Source organism: Siniperca chuatsi, linkage group LG2, assembly GCF_020085105.1.
Source record: "Siniperca chuatsi isolate FFG_IHB_CAS linkage group LG2, ASM2008510v1, whole genome shotgun sequence".
NCBI lineage: Eukaryota > Metazoa > Chordata > Actinopteri > Centrarchiformes > Sinipercidae > Siniperca > Siniperca chuatsi.
Window position 1 is genome coordinate 690,714 of NC_058043.1, and position 26,346 is coordinate 717,059.

The following is a 26,346-nucleotide window of genomic DNA, read 5'->3' on the forward strand; positions in this document are numbered from 1 at the left end:
CTCTTTGTTACAGCAGCTCGCCTTTACGTCAGTGCACACAGGAGAAAGTACTAGCAAACAATATAATACACTACACTATAAAAACAAGTACCAGGTGGGTATAAGTATAAGATAAAATAAGTGTGAAGTACCAATCAAGTACCATCCAAAACGGATTGAATCTGATTGTTTAAACCACCTCTGGAGGACGTTTGAGACGCGTTCCAGCCAGATGTTGAAAAGGTGTAAATGCATACGTCACTCCATGACACATCTGTAATCTTTCCTCCTCCCACAGTGTAACTACGTCAGTGAACGGTCCTCCGACTGTCTGATGTTGTTAATGCAGCCACAGTCTGCAGCTAAACTTTCACTAAAATCCTGCTGAAATGAGCCGTTTGTTCTCCGTCTCGTTAAAGCAGCAAGGACAAACCAACATTTCTACACAGTCAAATACATCTGATCCCTGATCAGTTCGACCGCTGACTGATCTGTGTGGGTGAGGGAGAGCCGTGAACACGATGAAACTCTAAGTTAAACTCGTAGTTCAGTGTTTGTTGTGTTAGCTTATGGATAGCTGTTAGCTCGCTGCTAAACTGTTATTGTGGTAACTAAACTGCTAAAGTGCCAAAGTTCTTCTTCTGGTGTTTCTGTCAGTTACCGGACAGCATCAGGTGCATCAGCACCTCCTTCTGGACTGGAGGAGGACCGACCTGATTTACACGCAGCCCAGAAAACAAAGCCTGTAGTCAGATTTGGGACCAACAGAGACGCAGAGATGTGAAAGAAATCTCATCTGGATTTGATCTGATACGAGACTCTTGAGATGACCAGTGGAAATGAAGCATTTTGATGTAAAACATATTGTTGTAGTCACATTTTAGTCACCTGCTCATTACCACAGCTATATACAGTATATATCCGCTAAATACTGTTCACTGTCTCAGGTTAGCTTCTGACAAGCAACTAAAACATCAGATAACATTCGTAACATCTACAGCACCTGATGGAGTTACGTTACCTTTTTATAAATGACGGCATGCTGTTTTTGCAGTTTAATTCATTAATTTTCCTGACGCCAAATCCTAAAAACATGCTGATGACTCTGGTAAATTTGTTGCAGAATTTTCTCCAACGTATGGGTATGACTTTGTTTCTGTCCACACGTGGGACGCAGGTTGTGCCTTGGTCTTCACCAACATGGGGTGGCACAGAGAGGATTTGTGGATATTCTTCCTTCTCTGTTCCCCGTTTCTATTTAAAGGAACCGTACAAACGAACGCTCGATATGTTGCGTCCTTCTAAAGTGAAATGTGGCTCTAATGCTTGATGATGCAAGGTGTAACATGAGCGTCACCTCCTCCAACTGTTTGTCCTCTTTCTTCCTCTCCCCCCACCCTACACCTTCTCTCTCAGGATATCTCGGGCGGCCTCCGTCCTGCTCTCTGACCCCTGCTTCCAGCTCCACTCCATCCAGCACCTGTTGGGCGAGGGAGGAGAGTCCTCCAGCTCCTCGGCAGCCGTCACCTCCACCGCCCGTCCCGTAATCGGGCCCTTGGGGTCGACTGTGGCCCCTCCGATCCCTTCGGCAGCTGGAAACACAGGCTCTTCAGAACGCAAGCACTTCTCCCTGCACGCATGTGAGTGAAACACTATGTAGTATGAAGCCTTCAGTGTCTCAGAGGCAGCTGAGTGCAGTCCAATAAATGTCCTCAAGTGATGTCACTCGAGTCAGCGTCGGTCGGGGCCGAAGGCTACAAGTTTGAAATGTCTCTGCTGCAGCCTACATTAGCCGCTACTAGCATAACACACCACAATCTGACACACACAGCGGTCAGAGGGAGAGTTGGATTGTGGGTAATGTAGGCACCAGGTATTGACAAGGAAGAATGTGTGGAATAAAGCAGACGATCTCTGGTTCTGCTGCAGCGATTTCGATCTTTTTCTAAAAGCTGTCCATCGTGAGTCAGACGGAGTTACAGGAGTCACTTGATGAATCTGTGGAGGACAGTTTAAAGACTTTAACAATATCAGAAAAGTACAGAGGTGTGCCTTCAGTCTTGTGTTCTGTTCCCTTCACTCTCTCACTGTGGATCTGCGTCAGGTGCGTTATCTTTGAGATCCCTTTAACGTATTTTACAGGGTCACAGACTGGTTCACCAAAACACTTTGGCGTTTTTGACTCAAATTGTCCCTAAAATAGGAAAGTTCAAAATAGTAATAAGAGTCATTCACATTACTTTTTTATATTAATGGAGACCTGCATGACTATGAGTTAAGTATTTTCCTGCTAGATTTTTTATACAGACCCAAAGATTATTGCGATATATTGTATAAAAATATATATTTTAAAGTTAAGATCAGACTCCTTTAGGATTCAACAGGAAAGCAGCTGTTGAGGTCCCATGTCCTAAAGGACACATCCTTTCCAAGGGAATCAGTTAGAAATTGGGCTGAGTCTGTGCCTTGGAAACAGGCCTGTTATGTTCTTAATGTGATTTAGACTTCACTGTAATTTTATTTAGGGCTGCAGTTGCATTTATCATGGCCACAGAGCTCTCCTTCTGTGCATAACACAATGCTCTTTGCTTTACAGGCTTTGTTATGCTGTCACTGTTATATTTCATGGTACACTTGTATATTTTTTTTTTATGCTTAAGTTTTTCTTTGGTGTTGTTGTGGATTCTGAAGTACTTCATGTTTTTTGACTTCAGGCTGACTGGGGCAACATCCATACGTGAGACTTGTGTGTGTGCCTGCTTTCAGTCAGTGGATGGTTGGAAGTAAACATGTAAAGGAGGGAACATAGCAGGAGTCACAGAATAGACAAACACCGGCTCTAGATTGGGCTGTTCACATTGTTCGAGTTTCGCGGCCACCGTAGTTTCTCCTACGCGCTTGGAAGGGGAGGGTGAGGCGAGCCGTGTTCAGATGGCTGCAAACTGGCTGTCAAGACAGTTGAGCAGAATAATGAAATGAATAAGGACCTGCACCGCCTGCACGGCTGTCATCATTTCATTCATATCATAATACTACCTACATCATTAAGCATATTTAAAAAATACAGCCATACGGATACCAGATGATTCTATTAAGTGGAGCAAAGACATCCGGTTTAATATTCAGTTTCAGAACAGACACTCATACGGCAGGTCTCGTACATGACACTGAAGAACAAATCTGTTCTTACGACTGGTTCTTGGACTCGTGAATGTTTCAGTCCCAGACAGATCTGACGAAGATGTGATGGAGAGCAGTCTGAGAGAAACCGCTGTGTGTAGAGACGAACTGTCCCCGTCTCTGCTGCCGTTGAGACGTACAGCCACAGCAAAACAGCAGAAGGCTAGATGCCCAGTAGTTGAGCTGTCGCCACAGGGGATGGCCTGGTCACCACGGCATCTTCCTCCGTTGCCATGGAAACACAAGCTGTTTCCATGACCACCTTGTGTTGCATCATCTGGAGGATTTGCTCTGTGTGTCTGTCTGTGGAGGTCATACTGGACTGATTTCCATTGCTTCTCCCGTAATAAATGGTTTGTAACACGCTATAATGCATTTTTTAAATGTTTAGTAATGTACAGTGTTTGCAGTGGTGAAAAGTACCTTTACTCCAGTTCTGTACTTAAGTACAATTTAGAAATATTGTACTTTTTACTTTACATTTATTATATCACAGCTATATTTACTAGTTATTTTACATAAAAACCATATGACCAGTTTATAAAATATGATGCAGAATTTCAGATTAAACTACCCAAAAGTATATAAAGTCGTTAAAATTAGCTTCACCTCGCCCAGCTACAACATTGAAGTACTGCTTACATGTTAATGCATCAGTAATAGTGGGCTAATAATAATAATAATAATAATAATAATAATAATAATAGTATAACGCTGAAAGGTCCCATTCTGCCTAACAAGCACTTTTTTACTTTTGATACTGAGATGCAGTGCTCCAGTGGTTCCTCAGTGGTTCCTCAGTGGATCCCGAGCAGAGCTCCAGTGGTTCCCGAGCAGAGCTCCAGTGGTTCCTTAGTGGATCCTGGACAGTGCTCCAGTGGTTCCTCAGTGGTTCCTGAGCAGAGCTCCAGTGGTTCCTCAGTGGATCCTGGACAGTGCTCCAGTGGTTCCTCAGTGGTTCCTGGGCAGAGCTCCAGTGGTTCCTCAGTGGATCCTGAGCAGAACTCCAGTGGTTCCTCAGTAGTTCCCGAGCAGAGCTCCAGTGGTTCCTCAGTGGATCCCGAGCAGAGCTCCAGTGGTTCCTGGGCAGAGCTCCAGTGGTTCCTCAGTGGTTCCTGGACAGAGCTCCAGTGGTTCCTCAGTGGTTCCCGAGCAGAGCTCCAGTGGTTCCTCAGTATTTCCCGAGCAGAGCTCCAGTGGTTCCTCAGTGGTTCCTGGGCAGAGCTCCAGTGGTTCCTCAGTGGTTCCTGGGCAGAGCTCCAGTGGTTCCTCAGTGGTTCCCGAGCAGAGCTCCAGTGGTTCCTGGGCACTGGTTCAGCATGTTGTTTGGTGGATTTACTCTTAGTTTCTGCTCCTTCCTGACTGTCAAACACTAAAACATCTGTGCAAGTTGGTGGAAACAGTCTTTATGTTTGTCTTTGTAGCTTTCAGCTTGTGTTCAGGTGAACTGTGTGTGTAGGTGAACAGGTTTTCTTCCTGCTGCGTGTGAACGTCCTCCAGGTTAATGATCGGTGTTGGATTTGTGCCAGTGAGTGTTGTTGTGCTTTTAACTGATGAAGAGTAGAAACCGGTTCAGACGCTTCATGCTATTCCCAGAATGCTCTCAGCAACCTTTCATACATTTCCTCATACTTCGCTGTGTGAGTCATTTAAATGTATTCTGCACATTTCTATCAAATACTGAACAGTTTTGTATCCGAGTGTGTCTGTGTGCAAATCTGTTTAATTATGGGATGTAATTTGTCTGTCTGGAGGTCTTGCCCTCACTTCTCTAGCTGACACCTTTGAAACACTAAATGACACTTTGGCTTCGGGGTTGAAGTTATTTTGCATTTATTTCATTATTGTGCAGTGTTTTGGGTTTGTCTGTGATGTGCTCTGCTGAGGGTTTTTGTGATTTGACATCCCTCCTACTGCTGCTTGTCTTTGGCCTTTCCTCCGTCCCGCATTTGTCTTTAATGTCTTTGTCCTTTTGCTTTGTTGACCAGAGTCCAGAGAGGGTTTTTATTTGGTCTATTTTAGTACCGCCTTTATTTTAACTTACTTTTGGACCGACAGTGTGTTCTTAAATTTAAAGGGTTTGAGTATAAAAGTCGCAGGTTCTGGTCGTGTAGAAAGGACAACACAATGTACAACATTAATACGCACAGCGTCTGCACAGCTTAAGCTTAAGACTGACGTCTGAAAGCCGACGTTGTTTGGAGCTACTGCCTGGAGCATGACGCAGGCCTGTAGCCAAACACTGATACAAGACAGCACGTATTGTTGGTTATCAACCGATTTAAGATATCTGTCCCTTTACAACATTAAACATTTGGGAGGACCCATTGTGTTGTTAAGTTTGTGTTTCACACAGAAAGTAGATGCTAGGTAGCCTAGCTTGCTAACATTAGCACTGATTCCAACCAGACGTTATACTTTTGGTTCATGTCATGTCATGTCCAAAAAAAACCCCCACCGACACTCGACTGTCCCGCCGTTATTACAGACACGTGAACTAACCACGACATGTCTGAACTTGTGTCTTCTGTCGAGCCGTGACGGTTAACCCGCGAACCTCCAGGGCTTTAGTGAAATGGTGTTTGTTAACGGCCGCTAATAAAGACAAATATTGAATAAACAACGATATTAGACTGTTTCTCTAATAAAGACCGACCTTCTCTAAACAAATGAAGCGAGCCACACGACGTGCTGTTGAGAGAGAGACTTTTTTTTCTTATTAGAATTGTTACAAATAATGAGGGCTTTTGAATGAGATTTTCTTACTTCTGGAACAGAACCTAGAAGTTTCGTTTTTACTCGTTATGTTTTCCCTCACAGCCAATGAACACACATCATCCAGCTGCTGTTAGATTAAAGTCAGCGTCAGCTAAACATGATGTGACTCACATCTGTGTGACATGTGTCTGTTATTGTTCCTACGAAGAAAGCCTGAGTCTGCTCTGTGACATAATGTCAGAGTAATGATGCACCACGGGAAGGAATCCTTTCACTGTTTTTATGTTCAAAGATTTGTTGGTTTGTGTGTGTGTGTTGGTGGAAGCACTCAAATCCCTGCAGCCTTAAATGTATTATGGATGGGATTCTGAAGCTCTGCATTTTCTTTTGAAGCTACAGAGAAAGAGAGGCAAAGATGGAGAAAGAGAATCAAACGGTATTTTAACTGTCTCTCATTAACATTCAACATTCTTTATTTTTCCTACGCAGTATGCAGATGCTTTATTTACCCAAATAACAGCTACAAATCAGGAAAACTGGAATGCAGAGTAGAGCATATTGTACATTCAGCTCTCGCGTCGAGTAGAGCTGTTTGTCATTTTTTTCTGTCCTGCTGTTGTTTAGAGTACATTTACTCAAGTACTGTACTTAAGTACAATTTTGAGGTACTTGTACTTTACTTGAGTATTTACGTTTGATGCTACTTTATACTTCTACTCCACTACATCTCAGAGGGAAATATTGTACTTTTCACTCCACTACATTTGTCTGACAGGTGTAGCTAATAGTTACTTTTAAGATTAAGATTTTACAGAAATGTATAAAATCCAACAAATTGGGCCTCATGCAATAACATTTTTGTATTCTTATTTATCAGTAGTTCTGCACTTTGCTACCATGCCAAAGAAAAATCTTTTACTGCATAATATTGAATCTGAAAAATGCCAAAGAAACTATACCCAACAATGGCTAATAACAGAGTATCTCCTCATCCTCAGACTGACCCAGAGGAGTATATGAGTAGGAGTTGGTGTTAATGAATGGACGTCTGTAGCGTGGGAAAACAGATGACCTTTATACAGATACTGGGCCTGCACACACATGCTCATGCTTACGAGCTCTAACAATGCAAGTGTAAAATCACACACAAAACACGTGGTGATGTATGCAGACAGTATTTACTGTCAAAAGAGCCTGTTCTTATTTGTGTCGGCAGCCATACTATGCTCTCTGATGTTGAACTGTAAGAAGAATCTGTTCAGACTCTTCACACATGTTTATGTGGGTTGGTAGGTGCTGTATTTGTGTGTGTGTGCATGTTAACAACAGTCTTATCTAAGTATAATCATCACAGCTCCTGTGTCAGTTCAAAACACTGACCAGCAGCACAATGCAAATTCCACCTAGAATTTTAAAATAATAATGTAGTGGTAATATTAATCCGAATCAGAAATACTTTATTGATCCCCGAGGGGAAACTCTTTCGTTACAGCTGCTCAAGTACTAAGCAAATCAAAATATAATACACTATAATACAGGCAAGCTAAATTAAGTACAAAGTGGATATAAAGTATAAAAGCTAAAACAAGTGTAAAGTACAAAAGTGGATTTACAGGTTGATAAGTATGTACGGTATAATACAATGTAATAATATAAGTAATAGTGCAATAATGAGTACTGTCAAGTTAAGTATAGCTGATTAACCAGGTTATTAGATGGAGGATATTGCACAGCAGTAATATAAGTTTGAATAAATATCAATAAATAGGGAATATTAAACTGAAAACAGAGTCTATTGCACAGGAGTATTAAAACAGAGAATATTGCACAATTATTTCAAGTATTGCAGTGATGTTAGAGGGAGGAGTTAAAGAGTTTGATGGCCACAGGCAGGACTGACTTCCTGTGGTGCTCTGTGGTGCTTTTTGAGGGGATGAGTCTTTCGCTGAAAGTTGGAAAAAGTAAGACGACGAGACGGAGCAACGGCAACAGGCAGCATGCACGTTGGCGCATGCGCACTATGATATTAATAAAGTAATAATAACAGGAATGATAGTGATAGCAATAATAATGGTAAAAATAATAATGGTAATAATAGTAATAAGACTAATAATAATAATTGTAGTAGCAGTTGTCGAGCAGGAACACGGGGGCAGCAGGTGGCCCACAACCACAGATCCAGACTCTGCAGGAACACGGGGGCAGCAGGTGGCCCACAACCACAGATCCAGACTCTGCAGCTCCGGAGGCAGAAATACCTGCTGAAAGCGACAGAAGGAGAGAGGAGAGAAACGAGAAAGCACAGAACTATGGGAGAGAGAAGACGTCGAGTTAGTAACATGCAGTAATGGGATAAAAAGGCATACAGATGGAGAGGGAGAGTTTCACAACATTTATCACGTGTTTAACGTCATGTGACTTACGTAACTTACTTAAGGTCCGGTGCGCCTGTCACTGGTACTTTCCACCGGTCATATATGTCGTTTTAGGAGTTATTGGCAGTCGACCTATTCTGTCGTTTAGGTATGATGACGTGTTGGTCGCTAGTCTTCCTGGGCTCCACACAAAAACAACAACAATGAAAACAAACAGCAATTTAAAATTGATCAATAAAACAAGAATATTACCTGATACTCTTTTATACATGGTACCCATTCCGTTGTATCACTTACCTACAGTATTACATGGTACCCCTTACTGACAATAATGCATGGTCCCCATTTCCTACTGTATTCCTTACATACAGCATTCACTGCTGCCTATTCCATGGTACCCCTTACCTAAAATGTTCTGTGGTACACTCTACTTATAATATTTCTGGGCACCCATTTCATATAATAATACTACCTACACCATATCATGGTACCCCTTTTCTCATGATATTCCAATGTTTCCCTTTGCTGCAATATTCCATGGTACCCCGTACATAAATTATTCCATGCGACCATTCATTGACACTCCTTATGGTACATACTACCCCTCTCCAACAATGTCCACATTACCCGTTTCCTTCGATATTCCATGTCCCTCATTCTCAGAATATTCCCAGGATTTTACTAAGTTATATTTGAACTCCTCCACTGAGATCAAACTACTTTTGAACATAATCAGCTGTTGTAACAGCCTGCTGCACACCATCAGTCCACATATCCAGCAATTAATTAAGACTTTGGAATGAAACACAACCTGTCTTACAGGTGAAGCGACAGCATTTAGCAGAGATGGTCTGACAAAGCTCCACCCCTCACCTGACTCACCTGAGACAAACCAGGAAATAGTTTGTTCCTGTTCAGTTCTCAGTGAGAAGAGTTCCATGAGAGTAGCTGCAACAAAGATGAGCTCTTGAATACATCTCAGACGTGGACCTAAAAAAGTGAGACGTTTTACCTTTACCTTCAAATAATCTTCAGAAAGGACTCCAAAGAAGAGGTAACCGCATTAATCCACAATAACAGAAGAGGAAATATCATCTTTGGATATATTTTTTTAAATCAAAACAACTGGCTAACTGTCAAGATAGCTAGCAACTGTTAACTGCTACTATTACCAACTTTCCAACAGAGAAACTGCACTGAAGAAGCCAACAGAAGAGGGAACCTTTATAAAGACAAGAAGAAAAATTAAAGGATCCTTGTTGGTAACATTAAAATATCTGGTAAACTGTACATAGTTCAGTTTGTTTGCCAGTGTCCGTAGGCTAGAAAAGCTTGCAAAGTAAATAGTTAGCCTAGCTCCCCTTGGAGTAAAAAAGTCGTAGCCATGGAAACCGATCAGAAGGCAGCACAGCACAGCACAGCTCTCAGAGCAGAGAGCAAGGAGATTCAGTACCCTGCTAACTGTACGAGTAGAACAGCTAGGAAGAAACACAAGGAGGAGACACTCCGTGAAAACCCAGAGGTCCTCTTCACTGACTTCGCCGAACAAGAAGAAGGAAGGAAGAAGAACAACTTCATATTCGTCACTGATTCGATCTACATCTGGAAAGATACTCTATACAACAATTATCCACATGTATCCAGCGAGGACATTGACTCAGGAGGCATATTAAAGGTCTGTAAAGATCAACACCTTAACAAGGATGACCCTCTGCTTACCATCACATACTACACCAAAGGAAAGGTCATGATCCAAGGGAATGAAGCCAGCCTGGAGTCCTTTAAAGAAGAATTTCCCCGGTTGAAAGCTAAGGTGGCAACCCAGAGGACGAATGACACCGTGCCCATCTCTGCTCCTCCAACACCTGCCAACCCCATCAACCAGCTGAATGAGAGTATGGCCCTGCTGGAGCTGGACTTTGCTGAAGAGCTGACCCAAGCTGGACTGTCTGACCACACAGACAACACTCTGCAGCAGCTTAAAGAGGAGCTCCGACAGCTAAAGAGAGACAACCAGGCCTTGGCATCTGACCTCAGAGGAAGTCTAGAGGCACTCAAACAGGAGAATAGTGTGCTCCGTGCTCAGTTAGCCAAAGTGAAGGAGGATGCTGAGAATAGAGAAAAGAGCTTCACCAGGCAAGTCCAACACCTGACAGACCAACTCCAACTGTGTCTCAGTCCCCACAATGACAAGTACTGAGACAGAATGCCAGTGTCCCAAACCCCTGCCATGTCTCTGTCCCACCCTCTCTGCTCTGCACTCAACCCAACAACACCCTGGCACCTCCTGATACATCCACACAGCCAGCTACCAGCTGCCAGCTCTGCCCATCTCAGCTTCCCTCCACTTAACCTGAAGAGGAAGCCCCACAAGTGGTCCTGCTGGCTGACGCTAATGGGAAATTCCTGGACACAAACAAGTTTTTTCCTGGTAAGAAAGTGTTATCTAAACGCTGCAGCCGGAGCAGGCCAGTAGGGAGTTCGCATTATGGTCTCCACCCTGCTGCCTAGGACAGATCAGAAGAGGATGTGCCACCGTACGCAACATCCACCTGGCCCTCCACCCAACCATTGGCACCTGGGACCTCTATTATGGACTCCATCTACACAGAGAGCGGGTGAAGATATTTGCAAAGACCCTCAAAGACACGGCCCTGGGATGCAATGCCCCCACCCCCCTCCTCTACTAGCAGCTTTAGAGACTATCCCAGACCTCCTCTTCCCCATCACCATCCCAGGATCATCCCCCCTGCTATGAGGAGACACAACAGCTCAGCCTGGACCTCCCATTCACCACACGCCCACAGCATCACCACTTTGAAGCACAACCAGAAAAGGGTTTTACTAAGTTATATTTTAACAGGACAGCATTAAAAACGAAATGCACAAATGCAGCACCCCAGAGATGCAGGGAGCAGTGTCGAAGTTGTTCAGTATCATATAACAGTCAGGATGTTTTCCCGACATCTGGTGCAAAGGGCTCACTTCCCCCGTTCATAAGAGTGGGGACAAATGAGACCCTGGTAACTACCGTGGCACCATCCAAATTCCACCTGCAATTGTTAGCTTGCTGATGTTTCAGGGTTGCAAGTTTGTTGTTATTATGTCTATTTCTATTCTATTAGTACTTCTTCTCCTGTATGACGTGATAGTGAGCAGCTGTACCAAAGAGTTTGCCCTTGGGGATCAATAAAGTATTTCTGATTCTGATTGTTGTTTGAGTTGACTGATAATAAGTTAGCAGGTAACAGCACTTTGTCACCTGACTGTGGAGGTCGCAGTGAAGCGTTCATGTTTTTATTCCCAAAGCTCCCAGAACCAATTTCAAACTAATGATTTAGACTGAAAATCTTCCACATTTACATGGACTCATTCCATCTCAGTTACAGCACATTTCTGGAGCCACCTTTTGTTTTAATTAGATTAGATTTTCCAGATTGCCACAATGAGTTTGTTCTCAGTTCCCAGTCTGAATCTGCTTTAGCTTAATATTTGTTAGTCGCTGGCAAGTGCCAAGAAGATTTCTGTAAATTCAAAAGGGCTTTTCCTGGCATCAAGAGAAAAGGTCTCTCTCTTTCTCTGTCTTTCTCTCTGTCTCATTGTTCTTTTCAGTCTTTTATTTTCAGTTTCTTGCGACGTGCTTTCAGTTTACAGTATATTTTGATCTGGTTTTATCCATCTACTCGTCTCCCTCACTCTCTTCCCCCTTTGTCTCCCCACCATATTCCTCCAAATATCATGTGTAGTGATTGTGATCTCTCACTGCAAACCAACATGGCAGCTGTCCAACAAGCCAATATCACAGCCCAGACCGGGGTGCTACCACTCCTACGCCGAAAGAGGATCTGTCTGATTGCAGGAGGGGGGAAGACAGAGGAGGGGGGAGGGTTATACGGGGAGAAAATGGAAAGGCAAATCGAAAGCCATCAAGTGAGAGGGTGAATGTTGAGAGAGAATGAGAAGAGGGAGATGGGAGGAGATGAATAAATGGAGCAGAGGGAGGGAGAAAGTTAAAGGATAGCAGCGGGAAGAAGACTAACAGAGGAACAAAAGCTCTGTTTGGTGATAGCATGTTTCAGACTGACTGGCATTTCCAGCACTCAGTTAATTAGCAAACAGATTATAACTGATGAAGACAAGAAAAGATAGTAAAGGTGAATATGTCCTTACCAGTTTTTACCCTCTGCCCCGTTCTTCACTACCATATGTCTGAGAGCTTTAAGAAAAATGTCACAAGAGGAGAGAAGACTATATTTGTTTACATGTAGTCAAACTGTCCCATCAGAGCAGCTGAACCAGCAGTCAGCAGCTCCTGTCTGCAGTGGACCCGTGGACGGACAGACAGCTGTCTCTGGATCACTGTGAGACTGAAGGAAACTTAGAAACAGCAGGATTCTCAGGCAGGTTCTGCAGCGTCTTTCTTCTCTGGTGTCTAAGTGGATTTCTGGAGGTTTATTCTGGACGGACATCAGAGATGATGATCTCCTCTAGACGTGTGAGTCACGCTGAATGATTCGATGTGCGTTTCATGTCTGTGAGTTCAGATCTGACTGAGTTATGACTCTGAGAAGGAGTGCGATTTTTGCAGTGAACACAGAGTGCAGCTGAGGCTGATGGGAGCGTCAGCAGCTCTGCAGGTGTTTGGTCAGAAACCAAAGTGTCGGACACGTTAACATGTCGACCTGATGGTGGCGCTAGATGGAAAGTCAGAGGATCAGCGGAGTTATTACAGTTCATCCTGAGGGGAGCATGAACGATGAAGCACGTCTCATCACAGTCCAGCAGCTGCTGAGATGTTTCACTCAAAACCAAAAATTTGAAACTCAAGGTGGCGCTAGAGGGAAAGTCAGTAGGATTCATCCTCTGGGAACCATGAATGTGTTAACTGTTGAGATTTTTCAGTCTGCACCACAGATGTGGACCGACCGGTAGACATTACCTGCTCTAGTTTTTAACCCTTAGTTGGCAGTGAGAGCGAAAAGAGTTGACATCTGTGGAGGCGAAAAGGGAAAAAGGCCCAACATGAGGTTATTAGAATAACTCATGTAAAAGCTCCCATAAATTGTGTACAGACTGAATTGTAACAAGGACAGTGTGCTTCATCTACTTGACTCAGTGTTTCTGTCTTATTCCTCCTGCATGCATTTAACATGAAGAACATGATTGTACGGTCAAGAACCTGGATGAAAACTTCAGGTTCAGGTGATGATTTGGCTGACAAGAACGAATGGGAAGCCCCGACATTTATTACATTATTAACGTTGCATCATGTCTGAGTTAATTGGTGGTGATAAACAGTGCTATAGTTAGTTCAGAGCAGCTGTGTGCTTCACTGCACGGCTAACGTCCTGCACACAGTCTGCCTCACATGCCGACTCTCCTGGATCTGATCATCACTGACCGCCTCTCTCCCCATTTATCAAACCCACGACTCTCTCCGATTTATAACACATCCAAACTAGTGCTGATTTGTTCTCAGGTAAATAAAATATAAGGAATGATCAAATGTATTAAATTTGATCATTTACATAATATTTAAACATTATTTATATATGAAACATCATACTGTATTCAGCCGAACCGACCACAGTATGTCTGAGTCTTAATCAGTGGTGAAAAGTAACCACTGTTACAATTTTGAGGTACTTTGCTTATAATGGAGTATTTTCATACTGTGGTATTGCTAGTTTTCCGTTATAATATGTGCCATAATGACTCTAAATGTATGTATGTAATGTAATGAGTGTATCTTGTTTATGCACAGTTAACGTAATAAAAGTTATGAAGTGTTTAAAGGAATGAAACGTCATGAAACAGCGTGAGAATAAGAAGAAACAACGAGCTCTGCTTATGGCACCCAAAGGAGATCCACTTGGTGCAAAGATAAGGCGGCCGTCTGTGTATCTGTGACCTGCTCAGTTTGGGGATAAATCACCACTTGATGCTTTATCCCAACCCTGAATTTGCATAACTGTCTCTCGAATACAGCTGTATGAGGCTGTGAACAGAGCTAGTGGGCAAATTGAATTTGGGAACATATCAGTGATCGATGTTGTTACTGAGCAGAAACAGGGAGGCCAATGCTGACACCTTTTCTCTGTTTAATAACAATATTAGCCTTATTGAAAACGGATGTTCTACATAGAACTCCATATGACTGCACATAACCTTTACTGCATTATACATTTTTGGGCTTGTTATCTAACGTCCAGGCCAGAAGCTCAGGCGTCCTCCAACTCCTCTTCCTGAGCGTTCCCAGGTTAGATGGGATGTGTCTGTTGTGTTAGACAGATTCTTCCACAGGGAAACTCACTCAGCATGAAAGAGAAGTGACTCTTGCTGATGGTAAAGTTACGGTTTGTTTCCTGGGGATCCGTCTAATAACAGTAAACACTTGCACTCTGATGCTTCAGGTGAAGATCTCAGTTCGTGGCAGGTTTTCAGCTTCGTTAACAATTTACATCACCTAGCTGTTTTGTTCAAGTAACGTTAGCTTAGCCTCATTTAGGGCTGTCTCCTCCTTGTTTATCCACAGCAGCTCTTTATGGTTCAGGTTGTTGTGACTGTTGAGCACCGACACGAAGTGAGTGTTCGTCTCTAACTGTCAGACTTCTGATGCCGAAACATCTTCATGTGGTGTGTGTTATTAAAAGACTACTGTTGTCAAGCAACGGCACTCATCAGCAGCATATCAGAGACAAAATGTTCTATTTAATCAGTGTTTAAATCTTCTGCATCGTCCAGTCCCACCTAACCTCTTCACACTCGGTTACCCCCGGCCTTCAGTGGGGCAAAGTAACCCCCCACATGACGACTCGAGGCCTTCTGCAGATCCACAAGAGGAAAGTTCAGTGGACTAAAGTCCCATCTTTTATCCACGTGGGAGTAAAGAGTTAAGTGGATCCTTTAACTCAGACACTGACCTCAGTGTCCGGCAGGGAAATGGCTCCCCCACGTCCCCCATTCCTGCTTCTTCCATTGAGGGTATAAAGTGGGCTCTTTATCGTGGTCTTTCCACTTCCTGTCCTTATATACCTCAATGGAATTGAGGTTAGCATATCTTTTAAAGTCTGTTCGGACAGAGACTTAGTGGTGTTGAATCCGTGCTTGTGCCTGGTCTGTTTGTACTATAAGGATGCTGGTCTGAACAGGATCAGATTCTCTACGTGACATAAATAATGATTGTTGGATTATTTGCGTTGCTTTGTGTAACTGGATATCAGTGACACACTATTACGTCACCTTTGTTTTTGTGGTTTATATTTGGTTCTGCAGCTGTAACAGGACCTCAGTGTTTCCCAGATATCATTTGCAGACCCCCGGTCTTACACTGGTCCTGTATCAGCCCTCAGATCGGTTACAGCGGCGCACATGCGGCCTCAGTTTCTCAGATATGGATCATACATTCCTGTTTTACTGGTTCATTCATGTTTATAAAAGATCAGCCCAGTGAAGACAATACAAGTATTCTCCAGGTCACAGTGTGTAGGTTGTGTTTTAGGATTATTTGTGATGACATTTTTTCTCCCAACAGAATTTTAACACATTAACACGGATTTCACACAGCCATATTCATGAGCTCGCAGTATAGACAGTTCACAGTCGGAACTAATAAATTATCCAAGTAATGGAAAAAGGACACGGTTAGTGCTCAGGTGTTGGAACATACTCAGTAGTCTGTTTGATGTCTTTCATTTCCTTTACATCCTCCTTAGAATCCATTATTAACGGGAGTATGCATGTACACACACGCATGTACGCACCGTCGCTCTTTGTACAACATCCTCCGCTGCGCTGACATCATTTTAGAACCGGACTGCGCAGGCTACTTAAAGGATAATTCCCATTTATTACAACTTGGTCTTATTTTTCATATTCATCAAATGCTTAATTACCACATGTCACAGTTCATTGTCTATCTCGAGATACAATAAGTGCTAATATGGCTGATGTTTCCATGGTCTTGCCTTCAGTGTTGTCAGAGGAAATGTACAGAACAGGGTCTGTTTGATCCGCTCGTAGCAGATGAGCTACATGCTAAGAAATATTGACCTACAGAATAACTACAGAGCATGTTGGCTTCACACAGTATATTAACAGGTCTGCTTGTGCTTGTGTGTGTTTTCCCACCAACAGACACAGACTACATCAGCGAGGAGGAAAAACAGAAGGTGGAGCTGATGTTGGCGTTTCTCACAGAGGAATCCAAACAGGCTGCAGCCAGCACAGCTGTAAGTACCACAGCGGGTGTCAGCAAACATCAGCACGGCTTCCTGCTGCTGCTGTCACATTTTCATAGAGCTTCTGTGTCCTAGTTGTTGCCAAGTGACTCTCAGGTCAGTTCAGTTCATTCATCGGCGCCTCGTTTCTCTGTTTCTCGTATCCTGAAATGCGTTTCGACCATGAGAGCTTTTTGTTCTACCTGCAGCAGTTAATGCAGGATGTGTTTTATGTTTGTCTTGACAGATGTCGGAAGTATAACAGCTCATGTTTCAGGTTTTGTTATTGAAGTGTTGCGAGGACTTTCAGATTGCCAGGCTAGTACTAAAGTACTAAAGAGTTTTGAGAAGAGCTCAGACGGACAGTCCTCAGTGTCTCAGAGAAACTCGTGTTGTGGAGAACAGTAGCCACAGAAATGGGGAAGGTAAGAAAAGGAATGTAGAAATGGCCTCATTTTTATGCTTTTTTAGTTTTTTTATTTCACCCCCATAAGTCACTGGCGTGTAGACCAAACATGATTCCTAAATAAATGCAGGTACTGCACCGGGGAAAACACAGTATCTACAAACAAAGTGTGCTCTCTCAGCTTCCTTGTCCTAACTAGTGGACACCTAACACCACTTCTACACGTACACAAAATCTTCTCAGACATGAAGCCTTATAAAGTAATTTAGGGGTGTTATTATTCCACCCTCTGGGCCCCCTTCAGACAGAATCGAGACAACTTTCATTACTAAGGTTCAGACATTCTGAGCTTTAGTTCCCATAATGCTTTGGGGGATGTGAACAGGAAGTATAACGGCCAGGCCACACTGCCTACCTTTACCTGTGCGTGGCGGCGGCCTCGCTGAACTGCTGCGGCTCGCACGCGTGTGCTGCTGCTGCCAGCCCTGTCTTTTTACATTGAGTTTTCCTTTAATGAAAACAATACAATAAACCAACAGGAAACTTAGAAACAGCAGGATTCTCAGGCAGGTTCTGCAGCCGCTTTCTTCTCTGGTGTGGATTTCTGGAGGTTTATTCTGGACGGACATCAGAGATGATGATCTCCTAAAAATATGTGTGTGTGTTCAGATTTGACTGAGTTATGACTCTGAGAAGGAGTGCGTTTATTTCACGCTAATTGTAGCATTAGCTATGAGCGTGTTGGTGAGCCGTCCAATCAGCAGCTAAACTGCAATAACTAACTTCCTGTTGTTGTTCCACACCTGCATGCACCTGTCCCTTTCACTTCACACAGTATCTTTGCCTCACCTCTCTCCCCCTGCGCCATCCTGGGGAGGCACCTCTGGATTATGCTAATAATCAAATCTCAGGAAAGCTCATGAACAGGTGGCATTCATCTGGATGAAACGAGCCCTTTACAAGTTGGTGCTGTAAAAGAGTTTAGTAAATCTGACACTCTGAAACAGTCGTATGAACGAACCTCACAGAAAAAGTAAGAGGAAGTTTAGGAAAATGTAGATGTTCTTGCATGAAACCCGGTGACGTTGGCAGTTTGGTCACACTGATCCTGGTGCCCCTGAGGGTGAACCTGGTCAGGAGAAACCCATTTCCTCCTCCTATCTGTCCTGCTCTTCCTCTCCGCAGTGGAAACCTGATCCTTTAGACTCCACCACAGAGCTAAACTGGCCAGAGAAAGGATTAATTATTGATTAGGGAAGGAGGAGGTAAAAAGAGAAGGAGCAAGGGAGGAGAAAGGAAAGTTGTATAAATCACTTTTTTGCTACGTCATGCTTCAAGAATCAGTAGATCAAACTTCTTTAAAAGTATTTCTGTGATAGACAACAGATTCTGTTCATTGTAAACTGTACAATTTATTTGACTTTGTGAGGAGCGACTGTTGATGTGAAGAAAAGGAAGGAAATAAAATAAACCCCAGTCAGATAGAGTTTAAGTGCAGTGAGTCCAGAGCCTGAGGTATGTTTCCACAAAGCCACTAATGGTTCTCTGCAGAGAGGAGATGCTCTCTGCTCTCACTTGGCTTGAAAGAGGAAATTACATTCTGTCTAATGTCAGGTTTTGCCACATGATTGGAAAGTATTCTTAAGTCCAGTCACTCTGACTAAGAGATGGTATATGGCTCTGAGGTCATTTATTACTGCACTGAAGCTGCTGAAGTTGAATTAAATTAGATTTATTTTGTCTTTTCTGCTTGTTCACTACGGTGAAGTTGGAAGTCCAGGTAGATTTTGAATGTGCTGTTAATCAGGGGAGTGTCCCGTACATGTGGCCACTGTCGGCCAATCAGTGAATATTTTTTCACTGCTCTCTAGACGTTACCACTGAAAATAAAACATTTGTTGTGTTTGTGTCTTGATCTGTTTCTGAGTGGCGGTCTGTAACTGTCAGGACCTCGTCTGTCCGGGATCCTCTCCGTCACTCAGTGTACAGCTAGCTGCTTATACTCAGCTTTATGTAACAGCAAAATAAAGCAGTTCACAATGCTGTGATGGATTAAGGAATTTCAAATCCTGCAGTCATTCTCAAAGATAGCTGCACCGTGACCTGCAGTGTTTTCCCCATCAGGCATCACTTGATGAAGTAGAGGATATAAAGTTTAGCCTCACTGTTGAAGGTGGAGTTTCTGACCTTTAGTAGCACTATGGAGCAGTTTTTTTTACACATGCGGTTGATGCCATACACATTCCTGCCAATGGTTTCACACTGTTCCACTGGTCAACAGGCGGCAGTAACGCGCCAACACATGTAGCAATGCACAAACAAAGGCAGTGAAGAAGACTGCAAGCTAGTAAACGTGGACGTATACAATGCAGGATATAATTTTTTTTAATTGGTTTTCAAATGTTTTATGAGGAAGAAAATGCACTCAACAGGTTTGTTTGGCCTCAAAGTTTCACACAATGCATTTCGGTGAGTAACACCGAATGTAAACATAACTTTTGTTTACCATAAAACTCCACAAATTTCCAAAGATGTTGTCCTCATGCTCAGGTTGGTTCTATACTGTCAGTCATCCTGCAGATCATCGGTGTTGAAACACAGACTGAAACAACCAAATCGTTGGATAGAAGTTAAATCATTTCAGTGTATCATCAAAGGTGTTGCGAAGCTGTTTAAACCCCTGTCCCTGTGGTGGTGCTTAGTTTAGTTTATCGCACATGTGAGCGCAGATTTCATGCTGCTGTTCCCACGACCTTGTAAGCAGTGGATGTTGCAGCGTCTGCAGGTGTGTCCCTGTGTGGTTATGGTCAGCTCGTTCATGTTGTTGATGGCCAGGCTGCCACCTGGTTAAGGTTAGTAGACCTTCGTCGTCATGGTTACAATAATAACCACGTGGTTAAGGTTAGTGAACGATTGCGGTCATGGTTAAAAGAAACCAACGCTGACTGTCAGTCGGAAACAGGAAGTGAACAGCGGTCTCTGGTGTTTTGTTGACCCATCCATGTGTCTCTATAACAACGTCACCTGACTTCCTCCTCTGCTCCTGATGGACAAGAGTCATAATTCCTACGACCACTAGAGGGCGCTGTCACTTAAATGTAAACAAATGTCGTTTTTGGGTGTTTGTTGAAATGAGTGATGGGAGCTCTCCCTCCATCAGGTGTAATGACTTTTCCTGAGTTTGTTTGCGTTGGTGACTGTAATGTTACTTTATTAAACACTGCTTATTTAAGAAGAATTGTGATAGTTGCCTAGTTTTTGCAAAAATATTTTACCTAATGTGTTGGAGATCTACCTGATTTTCTGTGTGCCCACCCACAATATGATTTCTGATGACACTACTGGGTTTAATAAGTGCACTGGTATGTCAGCATTGAATAATTCAGTAAAGTAGTTATTGCATTCAATCAGCCAACCATTACAATTAATCCTACAGCACATCGAGAAGCATTTGGAAAGGTAAAGTACAGTATGGATACTCTGAGGTGATGATTCTTATGTAAACTTGCAGGTGTTGTATGCAGGTGAAGTTAAAGCAGAGAGAGCGAGTAAACCAGATCAGACATGATGGTTTGTATCTGAAACCTTACAGCTGTGTTTTACCCAGAACAACCTTCCCTCTCATTAGCTTTTATGTTTTATGTAACCAAAACTTTTATATCAGATTGTTTAACATTTATTAGAGGAACAACAAGAGTTCTTTGTCATTTGTTGTAATTTTTTATGACATAATTTTATCATGAAGGTTGAAGATGTTTCAGTGGAAAGAGATGTAGAGTAACATGAGTGGGTCGGAGTGAAAGAGAAAGGGAGAAATACTGTCAGAAGGAGGCAAAGGAAAAGAAAAAATGTATATTTAAAACTGCAGCGATTTATTAAAAGATTGATACTTTTACAAACCCCATGATGTCTGTTTGATTAGAGAGATATATTTTGTAAAATCTTAAGAACTTAAGTGTCTCATTAAACACATTTTAGTTGCTGAAGCAAACTGGGGACTGGATTAGTACATGTGTCAGTGGAAAGAGGAGTTTGGAGGTCTTCATTCTGCAGGTTTAGCATAAAGTCTATAAAACTTTGTCATGGTGTGCCTCAAGGATCGATTCTGGGCCCTATTCTTCCATCAATTTACATGCTTCCCCTTGGTCACATAATGACTAGACACAATATATTGTTTCATTTTACGCAGATGATATACAGTAATACCTCCCTGTCAACCCTCCTGACTCTTGTAGTCTGGTTGCCTTAAAGGACTTTGACAGAGTTTGGCTTTGGCTCTTTCTCCAACTTATTGAAGATAAGACTGAGATCATTTTTTTGCCCCACCCAACCTGACCCCGAAAGTAAAGTGACTTAATTCCCAACAATACTAAGCTGTCTGCCAGAAATTTGGGGATTCATTTTTTATTTAAATCTGAATTTTGATAACAAGGGGCTATTTGGTCTTAAGACTTTTAGAGAAGCATCTCTAAAGTCAAACCATTTCTGTCTCCTGCTGACCTGGATGCCTTTATTTCATCCCGTCTGGATTACTGTAACTCTTTGTATTCTGCACTCAATAAAAAAGCATTGCCCCCCTGTCGCTGGTGACATGTAGGGCAGCTGGCATCAGAATTAATTCAAGATGATTTTTCTCTCGTAAAATAGACGATGAGTCAGTTTAAACTCTTAACAGTTGTGAGATCAATAACAAGATCCCAAGTGGTGTTGGGGATAGCCATTACTGTCTCTCATGTCCTTTTGTTAAAGCACTTCGTAACTGTGTTAAGATAAAAGTATGAAAGTTATTAAATCCAAATGGACCAGAAGAGAGAAACCAGCCTGCCTTTCCACATTTCTCTCCCCAGTTTTCCTCTTTATTTTTAAAAGTCAGAGAAAATGTAGTGTGAAAGAAAGAGCAGCAGAAACAGAGATGGGACAGGAGCTGGTCCTGGTGCAGTGTGTGACCCTCTGATTCCTGTGACTGTGCTGCAGATGCCACCTTCAGCTGCCGGTTTGTTATTAAATCATTAGGCTGTTTGAAAAGCTGTCGGGTTGGTTGGTGTCTGATCGCTCTTTTCTCTGAATGTTTCCATAGACGATTAACACCTTCGCACACATACAGAGTACACAGATATTCCCAAACACTTCACAAATTTATACACACACTGAGGACTTATGTTTGCCAAGACAACAGCTTGGGATGTCAGGGCAACCAGATCCACAACGCCGGGCGTTTAAAGCTCCAATGATTATCCTCTAAATGCAGAGGGGAGGGTGGGAGGAGGAGGGAGAAAGTCAGAAGAGAGACTATGAGCACAGCAGATAAACAGGAGGAGAGACAAGAGTGTACGTGTGTGTGGTTTGTGTAAAAGAGGCAGCAGCAGTGAGCTGGTGTCTGATGACTAGCGATGTGTTGACCTTTCTGAATGTGCTGAGCTGCTCAGCTTTGGACTGCATGTTCCACCTGATCAGTTTACGTCAGCGCTGACTACACCTGGGTATGATTTATCATTCAAATCCAGTGTAAAATAGGGGTTAGACTGTAGTGGACTAAAATTAATTTGAAACTAGAATAAACAATGCATAAGCAAGCATAAAAGCAAAACTAAACATTACTTGGTCTATATTTCATATATGTTTCTGTATATATATCAAAAATATAAACAGCTAAAACTCTCAGTAACACTCGAAATGTGCACAGTGACAGAATCACTCAGAACAGCAGGGTGTCTGCAAAAGTTTTGGGAAGTCCATTCAAAAACATGACGTTTCTCTTAGTTTCATGTGTTCATGTGAGGAAGGTTACAGCCTCCTCATCGCTCCACACACAGCTGATGCTTTCAGCTCCTCATGGACGTCAGTATTTATTCTGTCTGTTTCAATTGCACTTTGCTTTTATAGATAAACTTTTCCACCTCAGCCAAGCGTAAATATTTTTTTTACGCGTATAAAACAGGTGGATGGAAACCGACCTATTGTTTCAAGAGAGAAAGTCTCAAAATTTGTAAGAACAGAGACTAACTAGGATTCAAAATATGAGTGTTCAGCCCAGTATCACGCGAAAGCGTGTAATACACCTGCCAACCCACTAGATATCGTGTCAGTGTCACGTTCTTCCTCGGCTAGACACGAAGCGCGTGTATGAAGGTGCAGTACCAGCAGGGGGTTATAATGACGGGAGCAAAGGACGAGCGTAGTATAAAGAGCGACAAAGTCCACGTAGGGAGGTGCTCGAGGTGGACTAATGGGTCAAACACAAGGGGTTCGTTTCGTTATTTTAACCCAAACCATGATCTCTTCGTAAACCTAACCAAGTGGTTTTGGTGCCTAGACCTGACTAAACTGTGACTGTCACCTGAAATGTTTCTCGGCAAGCTTTATTTTGAAAGTTTAACTGGCCGTTGCACATTTATTATTGCTAACTTGACCGTGGAATGAGAACGTGTTGAAAACGCGACACTGCCACGGCCTCTAGAGGCTCGGCGGGTGTATTACCGGGTTGGAATACTGCACTGCCGATTCTGCAGACGTAAACAGGAACTCATTTTGTATCTAATGTCATCTATTCTTATGCAGAAAAACAGTCATGAGTGCGAGCAGCTAACAGATGGCTGCTTTTGCTTTGAGTACGTTTGGCTGCAGAATCAAAGAGAAATCTGGGATTTTGTTCGTTGTTACTGATTAACAGAGAAATGAGACGCACTCGTGCCATGAGAGCTAGAAAACGTCCAGTTTTGATTCACGGCGTCACTTTAACAGATAGATGTGACGTATCCCATGTGTGAAAAAGCGTGTCAGGACACGTTGGTCTGTAGTGCGACCTGTAGCACAGTCAGAAGGCCGTTAGTGAGGCGTCGGCTCTTATTTTCACCTCTCGTTCAGCGTTCAGCACCCAATCAGAACACGACACGTGAAACGGGTTTGAACTCCGAGGTCAGTGAGAGAACATCTCTGATACTGCGTCTGTTAACCACCTCAACCTATTCCTCTTTGTCTCTCACTGTAGACTCTTTCAGACACGGCCTTCTCTCTGGAAATGTTGTGGCAGTGGAACATGTTGAACACAGCACACATCAGTGTCTAAACTTCTGAAAATACATATAAAATAATGTATATTTAATGTGCTTTGGGACACAGTGTAAGACATTGTATCAGTAAGCTGTATTAGCATTTATTAACCACAAGGAAAATAAATGTGTTTAATAAAACAGAAAGGAATCCTTTTCAGCTAAAGAAGAAATATTCTTCTCACGGCTTCGTATTTCAAGCGAGCGTACAGATGTGTTTTCATTAAAGATGGTTTCTCTTGTGTTGCAGGGCAACAAAAGAAATCTCATTCATGCTCACTGCTTACATTAGACGCTCCTAAGTAACCTGAGTTCTTAAATGTCATGTAAATGAGAAACCTGGTTTCTGTGATCAGGGTGGGGGATTAGAGAAACCCGATCTCCACAGGTGGATTTCTCCTGCAGAAGGTGACTTCTTGGCCGTGTGAGCGTGTGCAGGACAAAGACTGCAGAGCGCGTTGATGATAGGAAAGATAATAGCGAAGCATCCTCGTATTTAAAATCATTCATGAATAATTTTTGTTGGAAATATCTTCGAAATGTATCTGCGTACTGTTGTTTTGTACATTAACCCAAAGACTTATGGTACAGGGCATCAGATGTGTCCTCTTACTACGTTTAAGAAAAATTTAAATGGCTTTTGATCTCTGTGTTAAAGTCAGGGTGAAGAAAAAATCTCCAGTCTCTAACTTTAAGTTTGGGTAAGAAGGGAAAGTGCGTCACTGTTATTAAGTCGGCTTCTTCTGACAGAAGGGGTTTTTATTAGATTTGGTCCAAGACAAATCCAGACAGCTCAACAACAAAGCCTGACATGTCTTTCCACGGCATCGCTGCTGCTAACGGACCGATGACCCCGGTCATCAGGCGTCCTGCCTGCGTTTACACTCGACACGCAACGCGTCTCCGAGCTGGTTGTTGACCTCAGAAACAGGACGACTGATCCTCGTTAAAGCTTGAGAGGCGACGCGGGGAGGAGATAAATCAGCCATTTATAAATGCGTTCATGTTGTAGATCACGGGAATTAATTTTTCAATCAATCAATCAATCAAACTTTATTTCTATAGCACCGTCCAACAACCGAAACTGAACCAAAGTGCTGTACAACATTAACAAGATAAAAAATAATAATGATAATAACAAATAATAATAAAAGTACAAACAGGTCAGCAGAGCGCGTTACAACATTAAGATAAAGAGCAGTGTCGCAGGGCCGCTAAGTGTTAAAGCTCTTCTAAATAAGTTTGGCTTTGAACAAAGGAAGCTCAGTGATTAACGTACGTCAGCGGGCAGAGAGTTCAGAGTTTCGGACCGGCCACTGCAAAAGAACGGTCGCCCCACTGCTTGCCCCGGGACCGGGGGACCTCCAGCAGATCGTAGAGCTCTGCCGGGTCGCTGAGGGCTCAAGATCTCACACAGACAGGAAGGTGCGAGGCCACTGACCGCATGAAAAACAAATGTCAGGGACTGGACAGGGAGCCAGTGCAGCGAGTACGGGACGGGTGTGATGCGCTCGTGTTTCCGACTGTTAGCGAGCAGGCGGGCCGCAGCGTTCTGCACAAGCTGCAAACGGTTTTCCTTCTTTTCTTCACACTTCACTGAATTTAAGCAGAGAGGAACGTACAGTATCTGAGGTGGAAAAGGTCACATTGCTCAATGACACTGTGTTACAGACAGGGCAGTTCACTGATTGCAGGTTAAAACTGGACACGTATGATGACAGTCGGACGCAAAGAAGAGAGAAACATCTGTCTGGCCGTTTTAGCTTCTTTTACGCTTTGCTGCTGGTTCTGTTCTGCTTACATTCGTTTTCTATCCTTTGTTCTGTTAGATATGAACAGCAGCTTCAGGTACTTTACACACACACACACACACATATATATCTCAAACGAGGCGCTCGGCCCTCTGTTTCCACCGCAGTGAGTGCTGTAGTTCAGTGAGTTTGTAAGAGTTTACCGCCTGTCATGCTCTGTGTACAGTGACGCGGCAGAAAAAGAGCAGCGATTGAATAAATGAGGTTTGACAGATGATTCGAATCATCCACGTTTAGACGGCCGCCTGAGAAACCAAAGAAATGTAATGAAATGAGAAAAGTGCTACACTATCAAAGAGTTCGAGGTAACAAAGGGGGAAGTATGGCGGCTCCTCTGGAGATTCATGCTTTTGATGCAGCAGGAATCTGTTTCCTGGTCAGTAGATTTCACCTGAAGGGTTCGTAATATTTTCCTTTTGAGCGACCGTCGTCTGCTTTCTGCCCACTCGGCTGTGCAGCCGGACGCAGCTAGCAGCAGATTCAGGAGAATATACAGTCCGACTGGAGCCACTTTAAACCTTCCTGACACATCTCAGCCTCCACAGTACAAACACTCACTGCCTGATCCACTGAGCTCTACTCTCTGCAGCCATTACTCCTGTTAGGCTC

The 26,346-nt window shown here is 43.1% G+C and overlaps 1 protein-coding gene and 1 long non-coding RNA gene across 7 annotated transcripts in view; one reads left to right on the forward strand and one right to left on the reverse strand.

Moving 5' to 3' along the window:
* The window catches only part of LOC122886146 (E3 ubiquitin-protein ligase RNF123), a 152,807-nt gene that overhangs the window by 109,418 nt on the left and 17,043 nt on the right, over positions 1 to 26,346 (forward strand). For 3 of the 4 annotated variants that reach the window (XM_044218138.1, XM_044218144.1, XM_044218154.1), the window contains 2 exons: positions 1,396 to 1,619; positions 16,389 to 16,483. In XM_044218138.1, coding sequence (XP_044074073.1) covers positions 1,396 to 1,619; positions 16,389 to 16,483 — 319 coding nt within the window. The remainder of the gene's footprint in view (positions 1 to 1,395; positions 1,620 to 16,388; positions 16,484 to 26,346) is intronic. The other variant, XM_044218163.1, reaches the window with a different exon arrangement.
* The window catches only part of LOC122886484, a 77,134-nt gene continuing 58,932 nt past the window's right edge, over positions 8,145 to 26,346 (reverse strand). Inside the window, exons 4-5 of one of the 3 annotated variants that reach the window (XR_006380365.1) lie at positions 9,135 to 9,242; positions 8,145 to 8,429 (exon numbers count right to left, since the gene is read on the reverse strand). This is a non-coding gene — a long non-coding RNA (uncharacterized LOC122886484). Of the gene's footprint in view, positions 9,243 to 26,346 lie in introns of all 3 variants that reach the window. The other 2 variants (XR_006380366.1, XR_006380363.1) reach the window with 2 other exon arrangements.